At 38.9% G+C, this 13,352-nt stretch overlaps 1 protein-coding gene across 2 annotated transcripts in view; it reads left to right on the plus strand.

Moving 5' to 3' along the window:
- The window catches only part of TTN (titin), a 274,055-nt gene that overhangs the window by 43,899 nt on the left and 216,804 nt on the right, over positions 1-13,352 (plus strand). For both annotated transcript variants that reach the window (XM_037044363.1, XM_037044362.1), the window contains 4 exons: positions 428-712; positions 947-1,072; positions 7,127-7,315; positions 12,630-12,686. In XM_037044363.1, coding sequence (XP_036900258.1) covers positions 428-712; positions 947-1,072; positions 7,127-7,315; positions 12,630-12,686 — 657 coding nt within the window. The remainder of the gene's footprint in view (positions 1-427; positions 713-946; positions 1,073-7,126; positions 7,316-12,629; positions 12,687-13,352) is intronic.

Here is a 13,352-nt window from a genome sequence, read left to right on the forward strand (position 1 = left end):
TAAGCCACCTTACCATATGATTTTACCAAATGACTTTTAAAAATAAATAGCATGTAGAAGTTGTTCTAGAGTTCTTTAGAGTACTGGTCATCAGTGCACCCCCACCCAGACCCTAACAAGAAACAGGGGTCATCATGTTATGTTGAGAAACACTTACAGTACTTTCTGCCCCCGCTTTTTGCCCACGTGCAAAACGTCCAAAGTATCTTTCTAAAGCTATTCCCTCTACTTATGTACAAAATTCTAAAGGTTTTTTTCCCTCTTAGCACAAAGAATGTCCTAATATTCTGAGGCAAGTCAAGATATCACAATTCCAAAGCTTTGTTTTGAGTGGGTAACTGCAGAGCAACAAATTAATGTGGAGTTTCATGGGCTGTCCAGAGTTTTTGCATTTTTTCACAAGTTGTTTGTTTTCATTTACTCTCAGCTCCAGAACCGCCCCAAATTCTACAGGAGCTCCAGCCTATTACTGTGCAATCTGGCAAGCCTGCCCGCTTCTGTGCTGTGATATCTGGCAGACCACAGCCCAAAATTTCCTGGTACAAGGAAGAGCAGCTGCTTTCCACTGGCTTCAAGTGCAAATTTCTCCACGATGGGCAAGAGTATACCCTTCTGCTAATTGAAGCTTTCCCAGAGGACGCAGCTGTCTATACCTGTGAAGCCAAGAATGACTATGGCATTGCCACGACCTCAGCTTCACTCTCAGTGGAAGGTAGGAACGTCTTGCTACTTTTCAGCTTTTCATGAAACCTAAGAAACCAGACTTTCGCCTTCTCCCAGTGTGTTTAAAAATACAATTTGGAGCTCATAAAGTAGACTGCTCTACAGCTTGGAAATTAGGACAGTGCTCCAATGTGAGATAAATTAAGATTAATTGGCATGCCCCGTTCTGTGAGGGCTGGATGCTGACTCAGTCACGATAAATCCTGTGGTCCCTTTTCTTTAGTTCCGGAGGTTGTGTCTCCTGATCAGGAAATGCCAGTTTATCCTCCTGCCATCATCACCCCGCTTCAAGACACTGTCACTTCTGAGGGACGGCCAGCTCGTTTCCAGTGCAGAGTTTCTGGAACAGGTAGGTTCATAAGCAGCAGTATCATTGCTAATATTTACAAAGAAAGATGTGAGGGACAGGCTTTTATACCTTTTCCTTCATCACAAATATCTCTCATGCATAACTCTTCTTACAGAAGAGTTACTTAAATTATCCAATTAAATTATATCAGTGTTTTTCAATACTGGTCTATTTCCAATATTGTACACCTAAACATGATTAAGGTGGTAAATTTTGTTATGTGTTATTTTTTTACTACAATAAAAAAAATTAGATAGTGTTTTTCAGTGTTTTAAATTTCAAAACAATTTCATGTTTTCTTTCTGATTATCACTGCATTTTTGTTATCTCTTAAAATATAATAGAAACTACAATTATTACTAGATTAACTATAATAGCACTTGGGAAAGATTCAAAAGAAGGGCCTATTTATATGTAAGACATTATTAAGTCTGTGGACAGTGTTTGTGTGAAAGGGTGTATTACCTTGTAGCAGCCAAAAGTAGAGGTTTTATGGTCAAAGGTTGGATTTGAATCTTGGCTCCTCTGTGTGACCTTAGGCAAATATATGGTTTTTCTAGTTCTCTTTCCCTCGTGAATAAAATGAAGATAATATTGCATTCAATCTTAGAATGAACATTTCATGAGGACAAGGATTCTGTCTTAGTACTTACAATCTGGTGGCTGAAAGCAGTAGCTAATTAGGGAAACTCCATAAGAACAAGTGGATCTTTGTCCTACAATAGCTCCATACATAATAGATACTAAATATATAATTATTGATTGGGCAAATGAGCAATTGTTGAATGATTAATACCAACCACTGAAGACCATTACCCAAATTGCATCAGATAACCCAAGGCAGCACTTAGCACAGTACTCATCATACATTAACTCCTCAATCAGTTGTGCTCTTTAACTGGGGCATCTACCCAAATATCATCAACCTCTCCCCCAACCAAGTTGTTTGACCTTGGTACAATGAGATAAAATGGAGCCATTTCAAGCCAATTATGATTGTAGGCTAACCTCAGAGAGGGGCAAGATCAACTTCATCCAAAATGAAAATTACTCCCTTATTTACTTGGCTTTTGTATCCCACCACCAGAGGAAAATTCTCTAAGTTTGGGAGTCTCATAGCACTCCTAATAAGTCATATGGTTTTGTTTATTATGCTCCTCCCATTAGCTTATGACCCAGTATTACATTGCCGAAAGCCATTTTCCTCAGCAAGTTAGCATTCCAGTTGGGCAGCTATGTCCTAATGATTTCCTTCTCTGGGGTGAAGATGCTAATCTAGAAACCAAATAGACTTGTTTGATTTTTATGAGCATAATTAAAGAATATAATGTATGCAAAGTACCTATAGGATGGCTGGCAAGTGACTGGTGCCCAATACATTAATTTTTATTATAGCCACAGACATGAATTATATAAACATAAAATTCTGGTATTGTGTGACCTGTGTGGGCAAATACCATAGCCCTTGTCACTTCAAAGCATAGTGTGAGAGAAATATGGCCAAGCAGAAATGATTTGGTAATATTCTATTAACACAATAGAGAAAAATACATTTCAATATCAAATTTGCTAAAGCCACACTAAATAATTTATCCACTCATTGAATTTTTAGAAAAAATATTTCAATAAATATACACATATATGGATTGTCCAGAGTATTAAACCATCTTAACAATGTTTGTATGGTGCTTTTTACTTCATAAATCATATGAAGGCAAATCATATGCTTTTGCCTTTAAGGTGTTGCAAAAATGCATTTGAAGTTCTCTATGAGACTCCCAATTGGGGTAGAAAAAGAAAGAGGGAAACACCTTTTCTATGCAATTGATGTTTTTAAATATTTGAATAGAGTTTATCAATTCATGAGATTATTAATGCTGTACATGTGGTAATATTTACACACATGTACAGGTTTTAGCACCTAAAAACATATTGAAAACATATGTTTAGCACCTCTTGAAAACATAGTTTCTTCTTTTGATCAAAATTTGTATTTTATTGCCCTGGCTGGCGTAGCTCAGTGGATTGAGCGCGGGCCTGCGAACCAGATGATCGTGGTTCGATTCCCAGTCAGGGCACATGCCTGGGTTGCAAACTGGTTCCTTGCAGGCCAACTCCCAGCAGGGGACGCACAAAAGACAACCATACATTGATGTTTCTCTCCCTCTCTCCTTCCCCTCTAAAAATAAATAAATAAATAAATACATAAAAAAATTTGTATTTTATTTATTTACTTTTTGAAAACATGTTTTATATGAGAAAAGTTAAATTCATTACATAAAATGCCCTTTTAAAAGTTTACCACACAGTTTCCTTTCCCCAGGACTGAAAATATTTGTGCAACTCTGACCAGGTATTACCTTAAGATATTTAGTGAAGCCTTGCCTTCTATAAATTGGAAAAAAAATTATGGGTCTTCAGAAGCCTCAGNGCAAACCGGTTCCTTGCAGGCCAACTCCCAGCAGGGGATGCACAAAAGACAACCATACATTGATGTTTCTCTCCCTCTCTCCTTCCCCTCTAAAAATAAATAAATAAATAAATACATAAAAAAAATTTGTATTTTATTTATTTACTTTTTGAAAACATGTTTTATATGAGAAAAATTAAATTCATTACATAAAATGCCCTTTTAAAAGTTTACCACACAGTTTCCTTTCCCCAGGACTGAAAATATTTGTGCAACTCTGACCAGGTATTACCTTAAGATATTTAGTGAAGCCTTGCCTTCTATAAATTGGAAAAAAAATTATGGGTCTTCAGAAGCCTCAGTCCCATGTTTTTGGGAGCTCAAAAGTTGCTGAAGCAAGAAACACTATCCCTAGCAATGGGCGATGTTTTCATGAGTAAAAATGTTGTCTATCAAAGGTCTCTGGTGCCACCTGCTGGTGGAAGAGCAATTTGGAAAAGTAGAATTTTAAAATTTGTGTTTGCTAGTGTTTATTCTACAGATGAGCCAGAACCACTGGGAGGCTTACAGAGTGACAGCTAGCTGAAACAGTCAGTCATTTCTGTATCAATGATGGATGCCTGTTTCCATTTAAGCATCTATTCAGTTTTATTCTACCAGCAGTTGTGTCCTTGCTATTGAGATATTACCTTAGTTGCTAGGGATGTCAAGACCTGGCTCTTGCCTTCATAGAGCTCAGCATGAAGGTTGTAAATGCTGCAACAACCCATGTACTCAGTACTCTGTGTCTGGGAGACAGTGAAAAAAGGTGCAAGGACTGAGCATCGAAGAATCCATAGGGTCATTGAATACAACTGTGTTCCAGGCAGAGAACCACATTCACGAAGTCACTTCATGTGCTGGGAATGACACGAGGTTTCAGTACGGTGGGAAAATGACATTAGGGCCAGATATGAAAGAGTCTGGTAGTCCCTGCTTAGGACTTTTGATTTTATCTTGTTTACATTGAGGGGCCACTGAAGGATTTCTAAGCGAATGAGCACTTGATCAGGTTTCGTTTTAGAAACAATACGGGGATAGTTCAGGGAGGAATGGAGAGAGTGTGGGGAGAGACTGGAGGTAAGGGACCAGGGGAGAGGCTTAGCACAATAGGTTTGGAGAGTGTTGACAAGGCTCCCCACCAGGGGCCTCAGGAGAAAAAGGGATAAAGTGTAGAATTCAGGAGGTAAAACGTATAAGATTAGGAACCAAATGCAACAGACTGGTGGAGGTGAGGAGCCACAGGAGGCCCGGACCAACACACATAGTGGTAGCCCAGCCAGAAGCACCTAGTCCATTGCCAAGAGAGGTCTCGCCTTTTAGCTCTTTTTCTGGTGGCAGTTCCTGCCGGTTCTACTGCTTCATTCAGTTCACCAAAGGAAGGAGGTGGAAAAATAAGCAGAGAACCTCAAAAGGTGCAAGCCAAATTCTTCATCTTTCCATTTCCATCGACAAATGAACAAACAAAATAGCTGTGGGATGATGGCACGGGGCCCTGTCTTTAGCATGTTATTTAAGGCCCTGCCTATCCCTTCCATGATGTGATATTAAACATCCTTGCTTTGGTGACTGGCTTGTGCTAGTGGTTTTTAAGGCCCTTTCAGAGGTGTATGCATTTAATCCATGCACCAATGTTATGTAATGAATAGCCCATGAACTATTATGCATCTCATTTTACAAATGAGAAACTGGTCCAGAGATTAAATGATATGTCTAAGGTCACACAGTTGGTAAACTGTAGTGTCAGGACTCCATTTCCTACACTTTCTTGTTGTCTGAAGAAGCGAAAAGATGTGCTTCTTCAAAAGAGAAAGTCACTACCATTATGAGAAAGAGGGGAACCTTCATAAACCAATATTTGCACTCTATGCAAACAAATGTAAGATGATTGGACCATTTGAATATCCCAAATAGGTTGATATTGAGATAAGGAAGTTATAGAGTGATGGTCCTCCAGAACCAAACGGCTTTGATTTTGGCTTCTAAAACAAGTTACTACATTTTAAATCCACTCTTGGCTTATAGGGTTATAGTTTTAAGGGAAATAAAATATAATATTTAATATATAATATAATATTATATTATATATTAATATAATATAATATTTTATAAAGTGCATTAACAACATAATAGTGTTATCTTATCTCTGCTTTGGGGTGTTTATTTTTTATCTTTTTTTTTTTTTTTTTTTAAGGAAGAGAGAGCCTGGCAAGGGCAGGGGTGAGAGAGCCTGGTGTGGCCAGAGAGAGAGTCCTTTGTTCTTTTTTTTTTTTAAAGATTTTATTTATTTATCTTCAGAGAGGAAGGAGAGAGGGAGAGAAATATCAATGTATGGTTGCCTTTCATGCGTCCCCTGCTGGAGTTGGCCTGCAGGGAACCGGCCTGCAACCCAGGCATGTGCCCTGGCTGGGAATCGAACCGCGATCCTCTGGTTCGCAGGCCCGAGCTCAATCCACTGAGCTACACCAGCCAGGGCCTATTTTTTATCATTTTAATATGGTTTAATTCCTTGTGTGGACACAGCTAGTTTTAGTATTATTTGTTACTGCTGCTACTGTGGCAAAAGCCAAATACATCTAAGATGCCCAAATTCCATGACTCTTTCTTTTCATTTAAAAATTATTTTCAGCCCTGGCTGGTGTAGCTCAGTGGATTGAGCGTGGGCCTGCGAACCAGACGATCGCAGTTTGATTCCCAGTCAGGGCTCATGCCTGGGTTGCAGGCCAGTTCCCAGCAGGGGCCAGTTCCCAGCAGGGGATGCATGAGAAGCAACCATACATTGATGTTTCTCTTCTTCTCTCCTTCCCTTCCCCTCTAAAGATAAATTTTAAAAAATTATTTTCAATTTGAAAAGTATTTCTTTGTGATACTGAGAGCTTTCAATTGCTCATTGGAGATAAAAAAACTACAGTTTTTTTTTCTTCAGCCCATTTTAGATTTTGTGGGATATTGATCTCTTTGGCTCTCTCTTTGGTTGGTCTTACTGTATACCAGAGTGCAGCTTTTCTTTACATCTGGTCTCAGGAGGCAGCCACAACCCCAAATCAGACTCTTCATGCTGACTGTTTCCCAGGACTGTCTTGTTCTCCAGGGCACTGACTAGATCAGCATCTTTTCCCTGCTTTCACAGCATGACACACGAATATAACCAAAGCCCTGGCTGGTGTGGTGATGTGGATTAAGTGCCAGCCTGTGAACCAAAGAGTTGCTAGTTCAATTCCTAGTCAGGGCACATGCCTGGGTTGCAGGCCAGGTCCCCAGTTGGCGGGACGCCAGAAGCAACCACACATTGATGTTTCTCTCCCTCTCTTTCTCCCTCCCTTCCCCTCTCTCTAAAAGTAAATAAATAAATCTTTTTTAAAAAGAATATAAAATTGTAAATTTTTTAAAAATGACAACCAGTCTATAAGCTGAATAGTTTTTCCTTCTTAAAGATGAAAACAAATCATTTAAGAGTACATGAGGCATGCCTAAAAGAAAAACATGATGTTTTAAAGATAAATGTGAAATATAGTCACCAGCAAAACCAATATTGTGCTTGCAGGTAAATTTAAAAGAGCCACCTGTTTCTGTGATTCAAATATCATTGTTCTTTTGTATTACAGATCTAAAAGTGTCTTGGTACAGCAAAGACAAGAAAATCAAGCCATCTCGCTTCTTTAGAATGACTCAATTTGAAGACACTTACCAACTGGAAATTGCTGAAGCTTATCCAGAAGATGAAGGAATTTATACGTTTGTTGCCAATAATGCTGTAGGTCAAGTATCGAGCACAGCCAACTTGAGACTGGAAGGTAGAGTACAAGAACTTTAAGAACCACATTTCAATATAGATCTAATCTCACATCAGTAACAGTCACTAAAGACTTCATGTAACTCATTCTTGGTCTTATCATTGTCTTTTAATGCAACTAATCATTGTCATGTTACATGTCATGTTCTCACTTTTTATTTACTCCTTCTCATCATGAATCATATGCCATCATTTTTTTCTTTTGGCCCGGCTTCATCTCTGTAACATTTTGTAATGCATTGCTCTCATCACCAGCTTTCCTGCTTCTTGATCAGCATGTATCAGAATGGGGAGAGATGCACTTAGATAAATAGGCATATTTGTTTCCTCATTCAGTTAGGGTAAAAAGTTGTATGTTCTTAAATCTGAGAGTGTTACCATGCCCCCATTTTGTGGACATAATTCTGACTTCACAACAGCGACAGTGGACGACTTCAGGTTTGTGTTCCAGCCAGCTGTACTCGCCATCATTCAAAGAATGCCTGCAGTTTGGGGGGCCCAGTCCTGAGACGGTTCGGCATTTCTGTTACTTGGGTCCCTTAAATTAAAGTCAGACACTTCTTCAGTGATCGGGGGCGGGGGGAGAGCCACCTTGATTCAAAACCAGAGAACAATATTTTTTACAGAGTTTTTTCCTGAGCTAATTTAATCGATATAGTACTAACTATATACAAATACATAAGGATTGGGGCAACTTTGATTTTTTCCTTCAATTGTAAACAAACTATAAAACCAGATATTTTCTTAAAAATGTAAAGTGATTTGCAAAATAGAAAAGCTGCTTTTATAACCAGAGGGGGGGAAATAGAAACAGAAAATGTGAATGCCTATGCCAAACTGCATACTCCACTACTGTCTTCATGAACAATATAGTGCAGTTCTTTAGACTATTGATGTCTCCGTTTGTTTGTCTGCAAAATGGAAGTGAACTTGTGTGATGTTGAATCAGTAGCGGCATACATTGACAAGGCATTAGGGTTGGACTGGATACTAGTCCACTGTTGAAATTTGCGACAGATCTCCCCCCAGGTGAATTCTGGTTTCAGTACAGGGTACAACATTAAAGATTGGAATGCTTCTTTTCAGGACTTAGCAAACTTGAAGAAGTTACATCAAACTCCCAATGGCATGTCTCTTCATCATTTTCATTTAAGAAGGAATCCCTTGGCCAAAAGCCCATCTTCGTCCAGCCTCTATCGAGCCTCAGGGTGCACTGCGGGGAGACAGTCAGATTTCATGCAAGGGTTTCTGGCATTCCCAAGCCAGAAATCCAGTGGTTTCATAACCAGCAGCCAATTCTACCAACAAAAGATATAGTTTTCCATTTTGAGGAGTCCACAGGCATGGCTTTAATGCTTATAGTTGATGCTTACTCAAAGCATGCTGGGCAGTACTCTTGCAAAGCAGCCAATAGTGCTGGGGAAGCCTCTTGTGCGGCTACACTCACGGTGACTCCAAAAGGTAAAGCCCATCTTGCTTCGAAGACTTTGATTTGCTGCTTACCTCCTATTCCCCTGTTACTAATGAGAGTCTTGGCTGCCTGTCTCATTGCATATTGTGGTCAGTCCATAATATACTAATAAAATGACTCCCAACAAGTGACCCCCTCCAGGGCTCCGTTATGGGATAATCTATGTATATGCTTTAAATCTCACTATGTGTTCTGTGCGTTATATTAGTAATTATTTTATTAGGCATCAACTCTGATTAATATTTTTACTTTTCTAAACACCTCGTGCATCATTCATGATCTATTTGCTGTATATTCTTTACCATGTATAATGTGGAGGGAGGACAAATGTTACAGAGAGAGAGGCTGGCTCTGTATAATTACAATGACAGTGGAAGAAAGAAACCAGACACTACATGGCATCCGCACGACCCTCATCACCCATTCATCTCATTCATCACATTCATCACTGGGAATGAATTTTCTTTTGTGCGCTCCTGACATCTTAGAGCATACTGAGTCTGGCATGCTGCTTCCAAGTGACAATGATATCTTTCATCTTCATCTCCCACGCCATTTTGTGTTACTAACCTAGCCGAGTGACAAAACTTAGATCTTAATATTCTTTTTTTTTTCTTGTCACTTGATTATACAGTGCAAGCCCTAGCTAGGCAAAGTTCTGGGCAAGATGTAAGAGAGTCCACCAAGCCCCAGGCAGTGGCAGATTCCTCTTTCACAAAGCAGGAGAGCAAAGTGTCCCAAAAAGAAATTAAGTCATTTCAAGGATCATCGTATGAATGTGAAGTGCAGGTTTTTGAAAGTATATCTCAAAGTTCCACCCACACAGCTGCATTCGTTCGAGGTGTAGGGTTGAACCATCCTGCATCCCTTTCACAACTTGCCGAAAACACTGGTTTATCTGAGAAATATGCTGAAGAGATGATGGACAAGGCACCAAAGATCCTTCTGCATCCGCGGGACCTCTCTGTCAAGTGCGGCGACACTGCTCAATTCCTCTGTGTTTTAGAAGATGAGTCTTCTGTTGATGTAACCTGGACTCATGAAGGTGCAAAGATAGAGGACTCTGAGAGACTGAAGCAGTCACAAAGTGGAAACACCTGGTTTCTTATCATACATAATGTTCAGCTGGTAGACCAAGGGTTGTACAGCTGCACTGTACACAATGAGTATGGAGAGAAGACAACATCAGCAGTTCTCAGTGTAGAAGGTGGCTATTTGGTTTTTACCTATGACTTACTTCATTTCATCCTCATCGCTTTCTGCAGCTTTTCTGCCATGCAAATTGGATCAATGAATCTATTAATTAGAGTATTTCTAAATTAATGATCTAATCTCAATGGCTTATAAAAGTCGGCCAAGCCATTGGCCAAACTTTTTAAGAACGTTTAACTTTCTAGTCTAGACTTAGAAAGTATAACTTGCAAATCCAGGTTCAGGAAGTTAATGCTCACTTCACTGCTCACTTCACTGTATTGCCTTTCCTAAATTTATCAAATATGCCACCTAGGAAGAAGGTTAAGGTGTTACAGCTTAAATACATATTGAATATTTATTATTGTGCCTGATGCTGTGCTAAATTTAAATGTTTTGGTATTAGGAGGTTCAAAAATTATCATTTGCCCTTTATTTTTATCTGGAGGGTCTAGCTATTTACAGGAAACCATGAAAACTAAAAATTGGGCACTTAAAGTAATAGGACTCTGTCTGGACCAGATTTAGTTGTCCATAGTTACTCTTAATAAATCAGGCTGCTTTTATAGCCTCAGATTATTATTTTTGTTGTTATTGTACTTAATTCTCCCCTGTGTCTGGAAAGGCATGAAAAAATTTGTCTGAACAGAGGATGGCTTCTTTCTCTTATCCTTGGATTTTCCTTTTAGATACTAATGAAACAAGAAAATTATTCTTTATTTGCCAGAAGTCCATGCTGCACATCTTCGGACAAAGCAGCTTCACTGGAAGGAAGCCAGTAGAAGAAGAGTATGGGCACCCCCAGGGTCTGTTGAGAGCTGTGGCCTCAGGTTCTTACCTGACCCAACTGTACCATTTTTTGAGTCATTATACAGGAGCCAGGGGCAATAAATACAGTGCCTGTGCACAGCCATCTGTACCCCACACTTGGAAATTGGCTCATTAATTCACTTAATGTAACTACAATATCCACTCCCTAAAAGGAGGCGTTTTTCTTTCTCAAGCTGACGTTTTGTTCTACAGCTATTGCTGGTTGTATTTCCAAAGCCCACAACGCCTTTCGAGAACTGAGACCTAGTTATGGAAATAAGATGGAAAGTTCCACCATCCAGAGAGTTGACCTCAGCTGCTGGCTAGCACAGTAGGCACAGGGCTACTGTTTATCTGGAGTTGATATCTACAAGTCACGTAGGTGACAACTGTGACAGTTTCTGCAGCAATTGGGACTTAGCTACGTTGTGAAATCAGGAGAAATTTGGATCTTTCGACTTATTTCCTAAAGAACCCAGGGCCACAGCACAGGCCTTGAGATTCAACTCCCCAGAGGGGATTTGATTGGAGATTTTTTGCCCCAGGAATTCTAGTTCCAGTGAAATATTATTAAAGTGCTCTTAGAGCATGAATAGTTTTTTCCTGGAAAGTCCAGACTGCTTTATTTGATCTTAAGACAGTTAAAACGTAAGCTACTTTTAAGTGAAGGGTGAAGGACCAGGCACTGTTCTCCAGTTACCTAACATAAGGCCACTCTATATGTTCCTCTTTTACTTTGGCCTCATAACTTTACACAGGCCACAGAGTTATTATCCATGAAGATCCAGTAGGAATGTAAAGCCCGTAAGTCAGTGTAAGCTGAGTTCTTATGTGCATAGCAAGCATAGCTATTTCTTCTATTAGTTTCAGAACTAACGTGCTGCTTTTCTTCTCATCCTAATGATGTTCCATCTTCCCGCAATTCAGCGTGAGTTTTACTCTTACAGACACAGCTAATTTATTCCTTTTCCTGACTTTATTCTTACCTAGCAAAAGAATCGCAAACCAGAGCAGTTACAAAAATTACCCTGGGTTCAGACACTAAAAGTATTAAAACACTCAAAGAGTCACAGATTAAAACAACCCATGAAGTGAAGAGAGCATCATCAAAGAAAACGTCAAGTTTGTCTTTAACTTCATGCCAGAGACCACAAGGAACTGAGAGGCCAGGGAGTCCAGCACACTGGCCCAAGGCCACACGGACCCGGGGCTGAGAGCGGCACCGGGCACTCACCGTTCTGAAGAAGCTGCCCCAGAGATGATTGTGTCTAAAGACTGTACCTTTTCCTTGTGTAATAAAAGCAATTTTGAGTGGATGGCTCTTTGTTTTGCTTCTTAATATGTAATTGGACTTTGGGTAGTTTAATGTTTCAAAGATGGTTCCAATCAAAAGAGTATTACTAGCTGAAAATGCCTTGTTCTGCAGGAGAGATTGAGAAGAGCCACGAGCTAACGTTGGCATGGCAGAGAATGCATGTTCCTTCTGAATATGACTTTCTCTCTAAGCGAGTGTGCAGTCAATAAGACATTTAAAAAAAACAAATTTCCCTTTAACTTGTGAATTGCTTTTCTGAATGCATGTAAAGGCATGGAGAATTATAGAACTAAATGTGGAATTTCATAGAGAATAGAAAATAAAAATGTTTTGAAATCTTTCTGTCAACACTGTCATCTACTTTATCAGCTCATGTATTTGTTTGGCATGAATTTTCTTGCTGCATTTGGGGGGTGTAGTTTTCTATTATAATAAAGAGAAAGTTGGAATTGTATGAATTATAAATTGAGGAAGAAAGTATGTGGAATTAATCATTAAAACTTCTTTATATTTTTTTTTCCATTTTAGCCCATGAATCAATTTTACATGAGAGGATTGAACAGCAGATTGAGGTGGAGATGAAAGGTATTGAATGTGAAATTTAAGTAGAAATTTTGAAGGATTAATAGAATCCTTGAGCTGCCTTCTTTCTTTTTTAGTATTATTGAGAAAAACGACATAGATGTACAAATATATCTCTTAGAGTATATATTATTACTATGTCGCATGCCTGGTTTAGTATGCTGATGGTTACATGCATTTCATAGTAATTTGTTTTATAGTAATTTAAAATCTTGAATTTAAAATTTATCAGCCATATTCCATTTCATGTTTGCAGCCATTTTCAAAAGTGTGTATTGGGAAAAGTTGGAATCTGAATGCATGAAATCATGGAATAGAAGTTTGTTTTCAAAATCGCAGTGAATTAAATTGAACAGTAGACTGTAACCTAGCTGCCATTATCAGAATGCAATGTCATGAATGAATTATGATTGAAATGCTACTTTATTCGGGGTGTGTGGGAAATGTTACATTCCCATTCTGGTTTACACTTCATGCACATATATCATTTTAACATTGATATGTCTCTTACACTGGCTTGCAGATAGCTGCCGTCCGTGATCCTTATTGCCTGCTTTTCTTTGTATAACTTTGTGACTTTATGGCTGTATTAGTTCGAATAAACGCCTTCTCATTTTATCTAGCTATTTATGGTTATAGTTCTTGTATATATTTTGAAAATAGTTGATT

This window comes from Sturnira hondurensis, unplaced genomic scaffold (assembly GCF_014824575.4).
Source record: "Sturnira hondurensis isolate 20B ecotype Veracruz unplaced genomic scaffold, ASM1482457v3 Scaffold0004136, whole genome shotgun sequence".
Taxonomy (NCBI): domain Eukaryota; kingdom Metazoa; phylum Chordata; class Mammalia; order Chiroptera; family Phyllostomidae; genus Sturnira; species Sturnira hondurensis.